General features: G+C 35.2%; 1 protein-coding gene across 2 annotated transcripts in view; it reads right to left on the bottom strand.

Moving 5' to 3' along the window:
- Window positions 1-20,106, bottom strand: part of LOC110021479 (protein DCL, chloroplastic) — a 48,776-nt gene that overhangs the window by 2,422 nt on the left and 26,248 nt on the right. For both annotated transcript variants that reach the window (XM_020719986.1, XM_020719985.1), the window contains one exon: window positions 16,954-17,068. In XM_020719986.1, the coding sequence (XP_020575645.1) occupies window positions 16,954-17,068 (115 nt within the window). The remainder of the gene's footprint in view (window positions 1-16,953; window positions 17,069-20,106) is intronic.

Here is a 20,106-nt window from a genome sequence, read left to right as displayed (position 1 = left end):
AGAAACCCATGTTCTCACTGTACTCATCTTCGCTACTGATGCAAATGTCTCGTTGTAGTCAATGCCACATGTCCGACTGTATCCTTTCGCCACCAATCGTGTCTTGTAACGCACAACTTTCCCTTCAGGATTTTATTTTCTTGTGAAGATCCATTTGCACCAAACTACTCTTTTTCCCGCTCGCAACGGTACTATCTTTCACGTCCTATTTTTATCAAGTTTAAGAAAACCAAACAGGAAGTTGAACCGATAGAAGAGAAGGTTCAAATTTCAACGGTTAAACTGGGGTTGAACTGAGTAACATAAATAGCGCCTTATCTCTGCATGAAAGAGTGTTTTTCTTTTTTAAAATGTTTAAATGATGGTATTATTGACCATATATGAAAGATTTGCGTCGTATAAATGTAAAGAGCAAAATTTATGTGTTAGATGTGTAGATACATAGAAATAGGGTGGTATGTAAATGCCCTTCTCTTAAACATCAACAAAACTATACAAAGATATCTACAAGTTTACATGTATCTCATTAAATTTTATTTAGCTGAATTAGATTAATCCATTAGGGTTTAGCACTTAAGTCATCAATGTGACTTTAGAGTTGGGCAATGGATTTGCAAAGGCCCGCATAAATGTGAAAAATGTGTTATGATTTCATAGATAAAAACTAAATCTTCCTTAAATCCAGCATAAAATAAAATACCAAACAACCCCAGAGAATAATCAGATTTTAGAACAATGAAAGTTAAATATGTAAATATATAAGAATTATATGGTACATAAATCCCAAGGAGAATACGTCCATCCAAATAATGGCAACATGGGTTGCCTGAGAATTAACACCCCAAGCCATTCTCATGCCTTCACCATTATTTGGCATATTGTTCATCCAAGATTCATTATCAACTTTCTTAAGGGCAGACAAATAATGTTCAAGCCAATAAAAATTTATGTCTTGACGTAGCACAAAGGTACCAATAAATAGAGAAAGCTCTATGTAGGTTATCCATCAAAGTCCTAAAATTTTTTGTGATTCGCAAGGAAGAAACAAGAAACATAAGGTTTACCTCCGGCGAGAGAGCGGCCAACCGGCGGTGCAGGTAAAGGGTCCTTCGGGATCAAAGAGCACAGGCAAGAATAGAGAGGAGTCCTTCGGGATCGAAAAGTAGGAGCGGAAGCGAAACAGGCGAAATACGAATAGTCAAATAGACGCGGATGAACCAGTTGACCGCTACCGGTTCAACAGTTATGTGGTTCAACCGCCAATGTAGTCCTGTTTAGGCCAGTTCAGTGCAGAAACAGTTTTTTGGTCCCCCATAATCGGACCACTGACCAGTTCATGGTCGAAACAGTTAAACCGGCAGGTTCAGTCTAATTTTTTAAACCTTAGTTTTTATCGAGTGCACCAAGTTCCTCCAACATAGCAGCCTTCCACTTTGGATCCTCTTTAGCTACCTGGCAACACTTGGTTATAGAAAGTGTTCAAAGATGCAATAAATGCTCCGTGTACAAGCGATGTGTTAGAGTATGAGACAAACTAAGCAATGACATGAGAAACCAAAATAATTTGGAGAATAATGATCAAGAGAACGACCAACATTGCTGCGAGAGATCCTTCTTTAAGCCACGAGAGTGGGATAAGAAAGTTAAGGAATCATAACACCTGGGTAATCGGATTCTGAAGTGGATCGTGTAGGTGTCTCAAGAGTCAAGGTAGAACAGGACAAGGTTATGTCATTACCAATCACAGGTTATGTTGTACCATCAACAATTTAAATGCTCTCTGAAACTGTTAGATAGTATAGAAATCAAATGCACTAGCGTTACCTCTCACATATCGAGATGCGTCAAAATCTACTATCTATTCTAGTGATCTTATATTGGATATAGGGCTAGGGCATGTGTATGACGAATACCTTTAACTGAGTAAGCATAAGTAGCAATGTTCCCCTTTGATGACGATAAGGTGGATGCATTCTCAATCACATCACCTGTTGTTTTCTGCTTCCACTTCAGCATCTTCAGGCGCTCGTGATTCTCATCGATAAAGACCGCCCCTGTCTCTCCCTCATTCTCCGCTACAGTCAGATTTGTATGGTAGCCCCCTCTTCAACCCCTTTAGCCCTCACGATCACGACCACGGCCTCTAGAATGTTCACGTCCACCCGTCTCTCTTTCCTTGAGTGGCAATGGACAAGTCTTGCTCATGTGTCCCACTTCTCCATTGTTGTAGCATCTGCCGGTCTCCCCTAAGCATCTATCATAACTTCACTCGAGGTAGCCAAGGTTGATTGCATAACTGGAGGTCCACTCGACTCAAAGTGTAGCCTCATGCGACTCTCTTCTTGTGTCATCGCGGAGATGGCCTCATCCAATGAAGGAGCCGTTGCTTAGACTAGGAAAATTGATCTCCTCTGGTCAAAGGCCGGGTTTAGATGAGTCAAAAACTGCATAGTCCTCATCTAAGCAAAAATCTCTCCATTTCTGAACCATGGGTCACCACAACTCGACATAGGTGAAAATTGATCAAGATCTTGCCACAGTCACTCAAGGTCTATAGAGAACTTTTAAATCGATCCAACCTTAAACTAATACCTCTATCTCACGGTGAATCTGGAACACCCTCATGGGTTCTCAGCTCCAACATAAATCTTTTTCAGCTTTGCCCAAATGTCGCTCAATTTTTGAATGTCATCCACTGATGAGGTAATCAATGAAACCATCGAGTTGAGTAGCCAAGTGTAAAGCAAGACATGTGTAGTCCTCCGCTCATCCCTCTCAACATTGTCACTCTTTGACTTGGCCCCTATCAGGTATCCTTCTGTCTCTTTCCTACTAGAGCAGCCTCGATCCGACGTGACCAACTCAAATACGTGGCTGATTCATCGAGCTTCAGATTCACAAGAGGGAGATCTAACTTCACCTGTGTTGGAGCATGTGCTAAGATAGTGGCTCTCGTCGAGACGCTAGCTTCCTATATGAGTCCGACCAAAACCTTTAGAACTTCGGGATCTATCTTCCCAGAACTTCCGATCCCTTACCTCCCACACTATCTCCGTCCCCTGACATTTTCAATCATAAGGATCAAGTCTGGATCACACAGATCAAACGTGACTTCCTGCAAGTTAGTGCGATCAGCTTTCTCTTAGCCTGCACAAAGCCACACCCTCTTCGTCTCGTACGCAAAATCGCAACAACTTTGATCCTTCGCCTCCCTTATGTCAAGTGCAACTCCAGAAACGAAGGCCCTACGTCGCTGCCCTCCTCACTCCTGAGTCGCAAGCAAGACCGAACCAAGTCTACCTTCCAATGTCGCGATAACATGATTGTTGCATGCGAAAACCGCTAAGGGTCTGTTTGGAGCAGCTGCAACTTATCCAGTTTATCCGAATAAGCAGTTTATCCTGATAATCTGTTGATAAGTTGGCAAGCTGTTTGGTTTGTGAGTTTCAAAAACAACTAATTCTGGATAAATGACAATTCTGCTTCTATTCTGGATAAGTTGTTTAGCTGTTTGGTTTGTGTGTTTGTAAAACAGCTTATTTGAAGCTTTTTGTAGATAAAAGACTATTCACACATTAATTTTGAAAAAAATTATTTCTAAATTGTGTAACATAGATTATAATCAATATTTTACATTTTACACAAATTTTAAAATAAATTAATTTAAATTTAAGAAGAAAGTAAGCTCAAACAGAAGAAAATATGCATGAGGAGCTGAAGAAACTGAAGTGAAGAACTTTTTATAACCCTTATTTTATTACACAATACTTCATGCCCCTATACATTTGACAGCAATCAGGCTCTGTTCAAAAATATCCAGTATCAGATAGTTGCACCTTCTGATAACTCCAAATACAAACACTTGCCCTGTTTAATAACCATAATCATCAAAATAGCCTTTTTACAAAATATAATTTTACGTTCATGGAGCCAATAAGCCTTTTGACATCCAAAAGAAAGGAGATTTGTTGATTTGAAAAAGACATGCATCAACAATTTACTTGACAATCTCTCAAGATGCATCATAAGACAGTAGACTGGTGCTGCTCATTTCTATAGTTCTATAGATACAATGCTTATTGACCAGCATTATAAAAAGACAAATAACTTAAATCTTAGAATGAAAAGAACACTAACAAAAAAATGAGGAGAATACAAATTTCCTTCAAAATGTGCAAGAAGCAAACATTTATTTATCATTATATGTTGATTATGATTAATTTTTCATTTCAAAGACAGCTATCTAAATATAACATCATAACATTCATGTGAGCTTTTCATAGCTGAGTTACAGTTTGGCATCATCAAATACAACTAATGATTCTTACATTTTTTTTGCACAAGAAAACTTAATAAAAAACTTAAAAAACATTTATAAAAAAAATATTAATAGATGAAGATTTTAATTAATTATGATTTTTCTTAAATCTTTAAGCACAAACGAATTAAATCACACATTCAACACCATACCCAATGTCTACTTTTCCGGTGGTTGGCTGTTGGAGCAATATAACAAACAGTTTGTATGCAAGAAGCTACACTCTATTAGAAGCTGTAAATAATTACAACTTCATTTAAAACCCATGCAAAAAATAAATTCATTACGAAAAGAAGAAGCATAACTTGAAATCGAGCAAGACAGACAATGAAGAAAACAAACTCAATTCGCGATCTAAAGTGGCATGGCTGGAGCGAGTGGGCAAGATTCTGTTGTCTTTGGTAGTATAAAAACTTCTTGTGCTCTGGAGTAGTAAGATATGATGTGAGGTCTAAGAAAACTAATAAGGAAAAATAAAGATCGAGCAAGGCAGAGAAGAAAATGAACCAAAAAAGGACGACTCGCCATTAAAAGCGGTTGTGCAAGATCAAACTGTGAAAGGTAGCAGTGAAGCTTTGTCTGCTCCGATTGCCAGAAAAGGTGAGATCCTAACAACTAAGCACACTCTTATGGTATTGCTGCATTAGGGCAGAGGACTACACTGCGAGAGCGAGGGAGGGACTCGAGGGCAGAGGAGCGAGGCGCAAAGGCAACTTTCGTCTTTCGACTCTATGAAACGCGGATCACGGGTAGGACCCCGCGATCCATGTCTAAGAGTAAAAAAGAAACATAATTTTTTAAAACGCATCAGAAATGTCTTTTCCAAACAGACGGTGGCGTTTTCAAAACGCCACCGCTGTAAATAAGCTTCCCTAAACACACCCTAAGTTGCTCTCGCCTCCCTGTTTGAAGACGAAGCCAACAATATTAGTTCTAACTGCGAGTACTTCACCAAGATTACAACACTAATAGCGACTGCTTCGCCAGGACGCCAATCTCGACTCAAGTTGTAGCGCCACTACTACTTCAAGAACCTTACTCTTCACGGACTTCGAACCTACTCGCCGCGGCTGCTTCGTGATCCCTGCTCGTCGCGTTGTTGCTACTCTCAGACCCTAATCGCGACTGCTTCGCCAAGAAGACGCAGATCCAATCGTACTCGTTGTGGCTACTTCATGAATTTGAGGACGATGCCAAAGAAGTTCTCGGATCGAGCGGGAGGTAGTGCAAGAGGCGGTAGGTTAAGGCTTTGATACCAAACAAAAATTATTGCTCAAAAAATCACATTCATTTCATTGATGACGAGCTTGTATAGAGTCTTACAAGTTATAATATTTACAAATAAATCATTAAATTTATCTATTTACAAATAGCAGCCTACATTAGATACAAATCTCAACAATGCCAATGAACTATAGAAAATAAGAATAGTTAACTGTGGAGATCCCATGAGATTTGGATCGTACTATCATCTACAACATCAATGTCAACCCCTTTTTTCCACAAAACTTGCATTTGCTCAATTGATGGGATGAACATCATGGTCACTTTTTTAATCTTATCAGTACTTCAACCAAGGTCGCGGGCAAAACTTCATGTCGTTATGGTGCAATCTCCACTCTCATTTTCTTGAAAACCTCTTCATTTAAGTTGATGAGCACAAACTAATTGGCTTCTTCATGGGAAGAAAGTCATTTTTTTTAAAAAAGGTGGAAAAAAGTATAATCGGAATCACTAGTGTCAAGTCGACAGAAATATGATGCACCGGTCGCCAAATCTAATACATCAGATAGTGGACCCATGGCCTTTCAAAAGATCCAATAAAAACAGATAGAAAGCAGCCATCAAATACTTCTCATATGGGGAGGCTACACCACTCAAAGAAACCAAGATAGATAGCAGTGAGGTTCTTTCAAGAACACACCATCTACCATTTGAGTTTTGTCTAAGAGCTAGAAAATAATATCTTTGAGAAATGGTAATAGTGATTCCAATCCATGGTTCCTTCTTTTAAGACCAAAGAATGATAAGCACTTTGGATTAAAATAAGGAACCTAGCAATTTAATGAGAATAATAAATCATATTTTGAGACCTTTCATTATTAGATTTCTTGTGGTCACCTTTAATAATATTTTAATTTATAGCGAAACACAAGAACATTCCGTACATCTTAGAAAAGTAATTGGGATTTTACAAGTAAAAAATAGTACTTGAATTTAAGAGTAATTGGGATTTTACAAGTACAAAATTGTTCTTGAATTTAAGGAAATGCTATTTTGCGACTACTTTTGACTTTTCTAGAATTTGTTTCATCTTGGGGATTATTAGTTGATTATTATAAGCTTGAAACAATTAGTGATTGGTTGAAACATGCTAACATATATAATATTCAAACTTTCATGTTGTAACTACTTTTAAAGACAACTTATCAAAAAATTTAATATTCTCATGGCTCCTGTTAGAAATTATATAAAAAAGGAGGAAATCAAATTAACTAAATGGTTGATTGTACTTTTACTGAAATCAAAGAAAGGCTCATCAATGCACCCACACTGAGGGCTTATTTGGGGCAGCTACAACTATTTGAAAAAACAGTCGTGAAGCAGTTGCAGATGAAGCTATTTTTTAAAAAGTTGCAGTGACTATTATAAATTTAATTTATTTTCTAAGAGTCAACCACATTTTTTTAAAAGTCACGACACTTTAACAGCTCAGGTTGAAAAAAACAACTTTATACCACAAAATTTTTAAAAAACAACAAGAAAACAGTTCCCCAAACATAATTGTGATGGTGATCTGAAGAGCAAAGCAAACATAAAACTGTCCCAACAAAACCCTTAAGCTATCAAAATTTACGAAAATGCTTAAGTTCCATGTGCTGTTTCTAAGAAAGATATTAGACAATTATGAACTCGAGAGGGGTATTCTACCAAATTCTTTTTTGAAAAGTTAAATGAGACTAAGCTGTGTTTGTGTAGTGATGCACTGCACTTTTTGTGTTTGTCAAAACTGTGTTTTGCATGCTTTTTTCAAAAAATTGTATCTAGAAGCTCAGTTTTGCAACCTTACCTAGTTAAGTGTGGTGACTGCTAGAAAGTTGTGATTTTTTGAAAAAAAATTATAATAGTTACCACAGTTTTTTTAACAGAAACTTCTTTTACAGAAGCTTCACAGTTTCTTCATTAAACGAGTGCAGCTGCCCCAAATGCACCCCAAATAAAAAAATTCAATATTTAAACTACATTAAGGAATTCCATCTTCCAATACGAACACTTTGATATTAAAGGCAATATCTACTCCTTAAGAAGCTTGTATGATTTCATCATCAAGATCTAAACTATCTTAATTTTAAAAATAAGAGGACATGGACATGTTAATAGGTAGAACTTTTACATAAATATTCATTTTTACTTGAACAACATATTGGATTTGAAGAAAAAATTATTGATGCTTCAAGTATAACTTATGCTTTTCTACATACCATTCAAGTTAAGGTTACTCGGTCTGATCGAATGAAAGACAAATAAATTACATAGGAGGATTTCAAAGAATTTTATCAAGACTTAAAATAATGATTCACCTTTGCTTAACAAAAACTATAAATTAAATGTGATTTGTTATTCAAGGGTGCAAGATTATGTCAACATGATTTGTTAGTAATGATTTTCCTAATTTTAGAATCAAGTATCAAGGGAGTTGCTTGTCATTTACTGATAAATATCACCAATTATATGACAGATAATAGATATATCCGCCTATGTAGCATGAATCGCTTGACAATGAAAAAAGTGTCGATGAACAAAATGGAGTAAACAAAGTATGGGGTTGTATTGCCAATTTCAATTTCATAAAATACTATGTGAATGTTTAGTGTGAATTTTGTATCAGGTCTACCAAAAACATTAAGAATGTAAGATTTTTTTTCTAAAATAATTGTACATCACTTTTAAGTTGAAATTTTACACCAAGTCATAAAACTTCAGATAAATTTCGTATTGTTGAACTTTATTTTAATCAAATGATTAAATTTAATGGTTTGCCTAAAACAATTGATTGTGATTATGATGTAAAATTAATATATTATTTCTAGAAAGAAACAGGGAATATAACTTAAATTTTCAACTACCTATCACTCAGTTGGTTAAACTTGTGTGTTAACAGAAGCTTAACTTCATTTATCAATATATTTATTGAAACGAGTCCTCTTGAGACTATCACAAATATCGTAGAAAATTAAACAATGGAAAAAAAAAACTCTCACGATTCTTCACTTCTTTTGTACAAGAGAAAAATATATAAACATCTCTCATAGGCATTTCAAAATAAGAATAAAATAAAAAAAAGAGGGAAAAATAAATAGGGACCAACGATCTTATAAGAGAGCATACGAATTACAATCTGGCGATTATAAAGAAACATATCTAACGGTACAAAACCTTGATCCGTGTGCCTTTATCATTTCTATAATTGGAGTAGCAAAATTTCAACACCCCCCTCAAGTTAGAGCATACATATCTATAATGCCCAAGTTGCTTACAAAGAGCTCAAAACTATGCCTAAAAAGTCTTTTGGTGAAGATAATTGCTATTTGTTGTAAAGTAAAAAAAAAGGCATGCAAAAATTTTCACAATCAATCTTCTCTTTTATGAAGTGTTTACCAATCTCAACATCCTTTGTGTGATCATGTTGTATTGAATTTTGTGCAATGCTTATGGTGCCTTTATTATCATTGTAAAACTTCAATAGCACGTTTATCAGGATTTGTAGCTCTTCAAGAATTCTCCTCAACCATAACATCCCAAATAGTGCATTAGTGATAGCCCTATGTTCTACCTCATTACTACTCATTGCAACCACATTATGTTTCTTACTTCGTCATGTAATTAGATTTTCCTAGACATAATTATAGTGTCCAAACGACAATCTGCAGCCAATACTAAACCCGCCCAATCTGTATCAGTTTATGTCTCTATATTTTATTATGTGGTCTTCTGAAAAAGTAATCCCTTGTATGGTATACTTTTTAGGTATCTAATAATCTTATTAAATACTTCAAGGCGTTTCTCATAGAGATAATGCAAAGAATGACATCAATTTCATAGCAAAGGAAATATTTGGTAGTGTATGTAATAAGTATATCAGCTTTCCCACAAACTTTTGATACTGAATTATATTCATTGGATCGCCTTCCTTTCCATCTTCTAGTTTCTGATTGGGATCAATTAAAGTGTCTGCAAACCTACAACCACTCATCCTAGTTTCTTTAAGAATATCAAGAACATGCTTTCATTGAGAAATAACAATTTTTTTCTTCAATTGAGCAATCTCCGTGCTAGGGAAATAACTCAGAGATCCTAAGTCCTTGATCTCAAAAACTAATGAGAGAAAAGCCTTCAAACGATTCATCTCATATACATCATCTCCAGTGAGAATTAGACATCCACATATACAATTAGTATAGCTATCCTTTCATCCCTTAAATGTTTAAAAATGTTGTGTTATCGATTTGTCATTGAGTATACCCCTGACTTTTTAAAAAATAGAGTAAATTTCTCAAATCACTCCCTCGGTGACTGCTTCAACCCGTATAAGAACTTCTTTAATTTGCATAACTTTGTGTCGAACTTTTCATTAAATCCTAGAGGTGCATCCATGTACATTTCTTCCAGTAAGTCTCTAGTGAGGAATGTATTTTTTAAATCCAACTATTGCAGGGCCAATCAAGATTAGTTGCAAGTGATAGAAGAATTCTTATAAAGATTAATTTTGCGGCCAAGATGAATATCTTCAAGTAATCAATGTCATAGATCTGAGTGAATCCATTGGAAACCCATCAAGCCTTGTACTGTTCCAAAGAGTCATCAGAGTTATCAATATTGGAGTTAACACAAATCACAATAGAAAAAACAAATTTTATTACTAAAAACAAACAGTTACAGCCAAACACCCTTGGAAGGAAAATTACAGCAAAATAAACACAAACTAACGCTAGGGCTCTATCTGGGGGTGGTGGAGGTTGGTTGGATGGTTGGAGAGTGGTGGTAGGAGGCTGAAATGGGTTGTAGGCTGTTGGGAAAGCAAAAGAAAGGGTTTGGAATTGTGTTGGCCATGAAGCGGAAGCTTGGAATGACAGCGACGGCCAAAAGGAGGGTTGGGACAGCGAGGGACAGTAAAGAGGAAGGGCTATAAACTGTTGGACAGTGAGAGGAGTGTTGTCCCAGGGATGCCACAATGAGGGGGTGGTAGGAATGAATGAAATAGGTGGCTGGGTGGCGGGACTATAGGAAAAACACAACAAGACTGTTGTTCTGGGCAGCTGTAGCAAGTACGGAGGGATGGACAACGGTCAAAACAACAAGGCAATGGAGGGAACAAGGGCGGCAGTGGCAAAGTTGGAGGGCTAGGACTGTGAGGGCAGCGAAGAGGACAAAGGAGAAGACAATGGCGGTGGATGTAAAGGTTGTGAAGTTGAGTAAGTATAAATATCCCCTCGAAAACGAGCTCGGTCGGAGCACCAGTCAATTACTTTAAAGGAGATCACCAACTTGGACGAGTTATAGTTAGAACAACTTCTCACCTTCGGATGTACCCTAGAAGGGGAAATCTTGAATGTCGATGACAATCCTGACAGAAAACACTATAAAAACTAGCTTTCAAACCCTAATGCAACACATATATAGGAAAGAACTAAAAAGAAATGAAAGAAAACATAACAAAAAAAAATTGTAACTGTTTTGATAGCCCGTATCTCGTCTCCCACGATATTGAATCTCGCAGTACTATAGCAGCTATAGTGCCACGAAAATTCTAAACAGGAAAGCTCCCGTGTTACTCATACTTAATTATAAACACCCATTTACACCCTATAGTTGTATTTCCTCTAAGTAGATTAACAAATTCTCATGTGACATTTTTTTCAAGAACTTTAATCTGCTCGAAAACAGTTTACTTCCACTTAAGAACTTTTAAAGCATCATACACGGTATTATGACTTGCCAAAAAAAATAATTGTGTGGTAAAAGCACAAAAAATGGGTAAGGCCCTTTCATATGACATATAATGGGATAATAGATGTTAGGTGCAAGACTTCACACCCTTGCAAGCAGCAATGGGGAGACTAGAATCATTAGATTTAGAGCTGGAACTAGTTCAAGCTTAGAAAACTCGGAAATCGAAGATGAAGTGGATTGAGCATGGCGTAAAGCCTCAATAAGGATAGCACCTGAGGGTTCACAAATTCTAGGTAGTGCAATAAACTCTTTCTTTTGAGTTGTCCTCTGGCGCAAGTAGTTAATATCAAATAGTGCCAATGTCATAGTTTTTTTTTCGTGTTTCTTCTTTGTTAGTCATTATAAAGTCACGAAAAATTATAGAGAGAATTGAATCATTTTCAATATCAGAAAAGCTTGAACCACTTTTTTCCGATATAATATAGTTTGGATTTTCAAGTTGAACAATAAAGGTTGGGGAGTTATTAACTTATGAATCTTCCGTTTGCAATGGGTCCGACAAATTATTATTTGAATCTTTATTTTATTCCCCCCAACCCTCCCAAACCTTTAAAGATAATGTGTGAAAAAAGAGTGTAATTCACATCCATAATAACAAATATTAAAAAAAAAATCATAATATTTATACCCGTTTGAGTGGAAGCACAACCAACAAGCATGCATTTTTTTGCTCTGGGTTCAAGTTTCCCTCGATTATGACTATGAATGTGAATAAATACAGTACACTCAAATATCTTTAATGTTAAAAAAAGAATAATCAATTTGTTGGATAATCTATGAAAAATATCAATAGGTGTTTAAAAGTTCAAAACATTATTAGGTGTTCTATGTACGAGGAATATAACAATAAAAATGACTTCACCCCAAAAATATTTGAGTACCTGATTGATAAAAAAATGCCTGAGTTACTTCTAATAAGTATTTGTTTTTTCTTTTAGTCAAATTATTTTATTGTCGAGCGTCGATATAAGAAATTTAATGAACTATTCATCTTTTGAGAAAAATTGACCTAAAAGAATTTTAAAAATACTTTCAGCCAATATCACTCTAAAATATATGAATAGATTTTTGAAATTGTGTTTGGACCATGGTGTAAAATTTTATAAAATTTTTTTCAACTTCAAATCTTTTTCAACATCAAAATTTTTCATTAAATAAACTCAACATAACCTTGTGTGATCGACAATAAATGTCACAAATTATTTTTACAAGAATATACAGATGTTCTACAAGGAACATAGATATCACCATGAATCAGAGTAAATATTATAGTTGGTTTATAATATTAGCGGGAAAAAGACACAATTTTAGCAAACTGACAAAATTCATATCGAATAAAAGACAAATTTTTATTCTAAAATAAATTAGAAAATAAGAATTCTAAATCCTAAAAAACTAGGATGATCTAACCTACAATGTCGTAACATAATATCATTTTCTTTAGAGACATAAAATTTAAAAAAGTACTATGTTGTCAACTTGAGTCAAGCCCATCGGCAAAATAATGAATCAACCTTTTTTTAACATTACCAATCATCCTTAAAGTGATAAATTTCTAAAAATCATAAGAAAAGTAGAAATTAGCATTATATTGATGGTCAAAGGTGGTTTTATTAATGAACAATAAGTTACAAGACGATTGAGAGCATGGAGCACATCGTGAAGTGTTAAGAATAAAGTTAGTTTGCAGTTTCAATCCTGGCAATTACTGAGAGTGAATCAACTGTAATTTTGACATTTTTATTGTCTGCACAAAATCTATAGGATATCAATAATTTAAAACCAACCATATGATCAACTGCGCCAAAATCAACTATCCGTGAATAACAGAATTAGGAATAACACCCAAAAGCACATTGGCTAGAGAATTGCCCTTCTGTTCTAATGAGTGAGACAAATTTAGACAATTAGGTGAAGTGCTCTAATTGCTCCTTGGTGAAAGGAGCTGCACCCAAGTTGGTAGAAGGCTCTGAGTCTCTTCGGTAGTGGTTTGATAAGTTTGATCATCACGTTTGGATTTTAGTATCTAATTTGTAGGTTTATCATGAAGCTTCAAACATGTCTCATTTGTATGTTAGGGTTTTTTGCAATGGTCGCACCACAGTTTCTAACACCCCTCTTTGTTAGTATCAACACCTCTTAACACAAGGCCGAGTTCTCATGCCCAATGTTAAAAAGAGGTTCGATATTGCGCAACATTTTTTTTCTTTTTGACTCCTCGCGTCTAACATGAGAAAAACTTCCCAAATAGAATGTAGTGGTCTCCTACAAAGAAAAAGCCATCGGACTTCATCTATACTCGAATTAAGGCCAGCTAAAAATATGTGAATTAGTTCATGTTTATCTCTTCCTATGGTGAACATAGTCGTTTAAAATCTCTCAAAAATCATCATAATATTGATCAAGCTCTTGTCATAATATTACCAAATCATTATAATAGGTAATAACATCACAATCATTCTGCTTAGATTACCAAAGTTGAGTTTTTAACTCAAATATTTGAGAATAATTCTCTGGGTCTAAATAAAGATTTCAAACAGCCTCCTAAACATCTTAAGAAGAGAGAAAAAATAAGTGGGATTTTTATAATGACAAATTCCGTGAAGTTGATGAGCCAGCAATAATAAGAGAGTTTTTTAGATTGTCATTTTTCATATTAAGGTCATCAACAAAATGTTTAAAAATGTCATCAATTAAATGTCCAATTTTGTCTCTCCCATTGATTACCAATTTTATGGATTGGGACCACTCGAGATAGTTTTGCTCATTGAGTTTTGTTACTGTGGAGTGTGGGGTAAAGGGCTAAATTTTAGGAATAATAATAAGTAGGTATTGACATAAGAAGAGTTTTAGGGTGGAACGAAGTGATTTTGAAATTACAGGAACGAGTAAAGAAGTAGAATTTTTTTAGTGACGATCATCGTCGACTTATACAGCAGCATCATAAGAGAGAAGAAAAGAAAAAAGCACAAGGTTCTGCTATCATATAGAAAAAATAATGAAAAAAACTCTCAGCACTCTTCACTTTTCATTGTATAAGATACACACACACACACACACCCACACCTCCCATAGGCATTATAAAATAGGAATAAAATTAAAAAGGGGAAAAATAAGGGTCGGGGATCCTATAGGAGAGCACACAGAATGAAATCTAGCAGTACAAAGCATTGATCCATGTGTCTTTAGATCTTTGATATGATTGGAGTAGCATAATTTCAACATCTATCAACCTAGAAAAACTATAAAAAAATTGTTGATCTGCTATTAGGCCCAGTGTATTTGTAAAATTATTTGCACAACATATGCATGATCTGCATGTGATATTCACAAAATAAAAATAAAAAAAACTGGCTACTAACTATGAAAAATTTTGGTGATGAAAACAAGAGGTATTATGGATTTTAAGCCAAATGATAATGGCATGGTGCATCTAAATCCAGATAAATTTGTACTTAGGGTTTTTTAAAGTGAATGCAAGGAAGGCAGAACCATTTAAAATTATGCAGTGCATCAAAACTACTGCCCATAAATTGAAAACTTTTGCATAATCAAATTTTCAATATAACTAATTTGATCATATTTCACAAATTTATTATTAGCTCATTGTATTCCTTTAAAATTTTTAAAACACTTCTAATCACGACCAAGCTATCTTAGATGTGACAATGTGTTCAGTCCAAAAGTTGTATTTCAAAGACATCCTGTGTACTAGAAAGAAACATGCTTGGAAAGATAGTCATAGAATTCATACCCAAAATTGCATATAGAGCATAAAATGTTAAATTAATTGGAGCCAAACTTGTCAAAGTCAAGCAACTTCAATATGATCTTCGCATTTATTCTCATCCGATACGAAAAATCAAGTATTATTTTTCTTTTCCATTTATGCATGTTCTTTCAATAAGTTGGCTAAATTTATTTAAGGACATGATAGTGACGATGGCCGGGAAAGATTATATTTCATTTTCTAGCTTCAGCACAGTTCATTTGGCTGGCATAGTTTAAATTTTAATTTAGTTTACATTACTTTCCACAAAAGAATGTGTGGGTTGTTCAATTAATTTGAGTCAACATTTTTTCTAGCCAGGCATTTGTCATCACCTGAAATATTAAAGAGGTGAAGTATAGAACTACTCGGGGAAAAAAAAAAAGATGAATTACAGTATCCTTCGAGTGGTGGGCCGGTGGCATGAGATTTGTTGGTTATCATGGTTTTGAATACTTTAGCAATTATTGTAGAGTCATCTATTAGTTGGGCTAAGAAAATATAAACCAAATTGGAAATATTTTTCAAGAAAAACTAATTAAATTTTTTATAACTTCCATCTTGATTTTTTTTTGCCATCTAATGAGTACAAAATGGATGTACAATAAAAATGCAACTATTCGATTCTAGTTGAATTCATTCCTTTGAATGGTTATAAGGTTTGATTTTTTTACTTCAGTAAATATTTTCCTTAAACTCTTTCATATACACAATTTGTTAATGGCTTGTTTAAAAATATGTTTTACGAAAATTAATTAAATTTGCTCCATGATGTTTTTGCATTTGTTGAAATTTTCAAATATTTTCGATCAATTCTTAGTCAATTAGTCCTAAATTATTATATCATCTGTTTTTGTTTAATGAAAATCAGTTGTTGAATTAATCAAAAACTTGTGATATGTGAATCTTTAAATTTTCACATCATATAATTACATTGAGAAATCTTAACTCTGAATCATCATGCATCAAAATTATAAAACAAAGGTGATGTGACACCCATTGTAAATACAATGGGCGAATGTAATTCTAAGCATACAAAGCAGAGGAGACCGTAGAGGTTAAGAGATACAGAATGATGTGAAATTATTACAAATAAAAAGTAAGTAGAAGATAGCTAATATATTTTTATAAATGATGCAAAATAGTGAAAACACATTATATAACGCTCAAGTGAAATACAGAGCTCGGGATTCATAAGGCCAACCACAAAATTTTAGAAAAAAGCTGATTGAATGACATGCTTTTTGTGATACATTCATCACCATAAACATAAACACAATTTGATGATATCAAATATCTAAAGAACTAAGATAGCATTAAGTGTTGCACCATTTACATTTCTAAAGTAGATTTCCATGGAATTTTCAAAATATTGCTGCCAAGTGGCTTTAAGCACTTCAATCTTATTATCTCCATCATTGTAAATACCTCATCTCTAAGTTTGGTTTTATGAATATTTCTTCACATTTATTCCTATTAGGAGCAACATATATGGAAGTCTAGTTAACACATTTTTTTTTTAAATCTGCACATTATTCTGAGAAAGGCAATACAGGACATGCAAAAAATTATGTACGACATTTCACAAAAGAGAAAAACTGTGAACAGTAAAGTTCATACAAGTCATATATAAGCTTTTATGGGAGGGAAAAAGTGGTCATCTATCCAAATTTGTGTCTACAATATATATATTGATCAACAAACGAACAGCACAGGACAGTGGCATGCTAATTACTATAATATGGATAAGGCAAACTCTGGCTCAAGATGCTGGACTAGCAATAATAACAGAATTGATAAAATACTTCTGACTACTTTCAAATTTTAGTGAAGGATGTGTTGAGAGAAAACTAACTTTGATATAATCTATTCCACATCCTATCTTCTTTTCGCTCTCTGGATGATAAAGTAACAACTTTTCAACAATAGTTTTCTCATGATCTGCACTTAGCCGGTCATCAATCTCATACCTGCGCAAGCAGCATTCATGATTGAATCAACATTGTAGAAGCATAAATTTTCATAATTGAGTTATTATATATTTCAAGGAAAAGAAAAAAAATTAATTTCTGCTTTATAAAACCAAAGTTTATAGTTGAAATTTTACTTGGAAGAAAAGAAAAGTAAATAAAAAAGCTAGGGAAAGTCATCGAGTGCAAGCAGAAAATTGAATGAGATTGGCCTTAGACAAAAATAAGAGTGCCAAAAAGGAAATGCCAATAAGTTGGGAGGTTATAAGCAATGCAAATATGTGAGGAAGACAAAGGAGTAGGACAAGTCTGCCGTTTATATTTTTGCATTTTTTAAGGTTATTTATATTTAAAGCAAATCAAGATCAAAACAAAAACACAATTCAAAATAGCACTGGAGTAAGCAATTGTTTTTGCAAATTATTATGATTAGTAGGAATATTTCACAAACGTGAATAATAATCTCCGTAGGGCTGTGATTAGCTCGAAGACCGTCGATCGCTCTAAAATCAAATCAAATTTTAGATCGGATTGAAATCAACTCGAAACAATCAAGCTGAGCCAAGAGCCAAATCTAAAAATCGAATATTTCTTGATCTAATTTCGATCAAACATCGTATCAGATTGATCTGGCTCGCAATCGGATCGATTTATTTATTTATTTACTTCCTATGCAATGGTGATCTGGCTCGAATATTTCTTGATCTAATTTCGATCAAACATCGTATCAGATTGATCATTTAATGATATCGGAGTTATCCCAAACCACAACAACAACAAACCTCAAACCACAATAAGGAAAAAAACATTAGTATTGAAAGGTTAATAGACACATAGATGCAACCCTGGGTGGATCTCATGGTGGTGGTGGTTGCGTTAGGGGCATGAGATGGTGGAGGCAAGGTCGGGAAGGTGCAAGGCTATGAAGAAATAGTGGCAAGGTAGTGTCAGTCAGATTGCTGTCCTGAGCCGTAGCAAGCAGGGAATTTCTATAACCAGTGGTAATCAGCAAGAATCGGCTGTCCCAAGGGACTGGTGTGAGGGAGGACAGCAGCAAGTCAGGAATAAGAAAAGGTAGCTGGGAGGGTTTAATACTGCAGGAAAACAGGGATTTCCAGCAATTTCAGGTGACGACAGTGAAGGAAGTCAAACGATCGGGAAGGTTGGGGAATGGTGGAGGGAAGTTATGGTGGGCGGCAACAAACCTGGGAGGGAAGGGAAGTGGCTGAAATGGTGACACTGCAGAAAACAACAGTAAAAGCTGTTGTTCCGGTAGCTGCAACAGGGAAGGGACGGTCGAGAGCGATGTGGAAGGATGTAAAAGGGGGAAAGAGAAAGATAATCACCACATTGGGAGAGAAATACAGCCGGAGCACCACCGAATCCCTCGGATACAGCCCTCGAAGAGAGAAAACTACGTCGGCGGCTGTCCTAAACAAATTCACGCCAAAAACTAACTTTAAAACATCAGAAATACATATATAATAATAGGATAGCAAGGAGTAGCCCGGGAGTGCCAACCTAATCCACAACAGCAAAAAAAAAAACCTAAACCAGTTCGATCCAAGAGTGGAAAGAACAGTTGCATGATCGCAGGACTGTAGCAGTTCGCGGATGGGCAGGGGTCCTGTAGCAATGTTCGCAGAGGGGAGCTCCTGCGTCAATTAATGATGTTGGGTATTTGTGACATATATTTAGGTCTTGCATTTAGCACGCTTCTTCCGTATCCTTTTTATGTATTCTCAGTTTTGGCCTTCGATCTTCAAATTTACAATGTTTATTTGTTGTAAACCTGCATTTAGGTGTTACTGACAAATTTGAGCTGCTAGTATTCAATTCAAGCCGGCTCAAGTTCGATCCATTTCCATCCGAGTGGCTTGAAATCAACTAATTAGAGCTAGGATCCGTATAAATCAAACCACATATGGATCAGCTCGAAATTGGAACAAACACAGCCCTAATTTTCAGGTGTTGAGAAATTAGGGCGAAGAAAAACAAGAATCGACACAAATCCAGAAGAACACAGAGATTTAACGAGGTTCGGCAAATATTTCTACGTCCTCGGGAGCAGAGCGGCAAATTTCACTATTTTAGAGGAGTCCAATACATACTCATAGGGTTACACATCATATATATATATATAGATAAAACTAAGATAAAATTACTAAGACACCCTCGCTCCCCCCAACCAACTAAATTCCAAAAGACACCTCTTAAATTCCAAGAGATATTTCTCTTCATTCCAGGAGACACACCTCTTCAATTCCAAGAGACTCTAAATTCTGTCATATGAGTCATACCTAATAAATCTCCACATTGGTGAATATCTAGTCCCTTAAGAGAAATACATATACCTAACAAATCTCCACCTTAGCGAATATCTAACCCCTTAAGAGAAATACATCATGGAATTTCTTACATCGAAGTGGGTTGGACAACCATATCGTCTAACAAGTTCAAGCAATGCAATAACTTGTTCATAGTATCTGGCTTGGTCAACATTGTTGGTCAACTTTTTTTCGATTGATTAATTATGAAAATATGGTATATGAAAATAATTTTTGAGATTTAATTTAAGTATAAAAGATATATAGTTTGAGTTTTAAAAGTAGTATGTTTTAATTTTTGAAAAATGAGACCAAATGGATCTCATTAGTCTGATAGTTTGCAAAATCGTGCCTGATACCGCAAATACTACACCTTCCCGAGAGATAAGTGTAGACCTCAGCGATAGACCCAATCCTGCAAACTAAGAGATTTGTGACATCCGTTTGGTCTGCGAACCTTTTATATATGACCGACAAATTCCCCTATTTAATACAAAGATTAAATAGGATTTATTTTACCTGGGTTCCAAGTTCCCTATAGAGGCAAGCCCCTATAGTTAATTACATCCCAAATGACGGGAGTCACTTGAGAAAACTCTCGATAATGATCAATGGTTCTAGTCTTCAAGAATTCAAGGTTCAGGTTTTCAAGGTAGGATTAGGAAAACCAAATGGGAATGGCTCAATGAGGAACACTTATTTTTTTTTTTA

Source organism: Phalaenopsis equestris, unplaced genomic scaffold (genome assembly GCF_001263595.1).
Source record: "Phalaenopsis equestris unplaced genomic scaffold, ASM126359v1 Scaffold000134, whole genome shotgun sequence".
NCBI lineage: Eukaryota > Viridiplantae > Streptophyta > Magnoliopsida > Asparagales > Orchidaceae > Phalaenopsis > Phalaenopsis equestris.
This window is presented reverse-complemented; position numbering and strand designations above follow the sequence as displayed.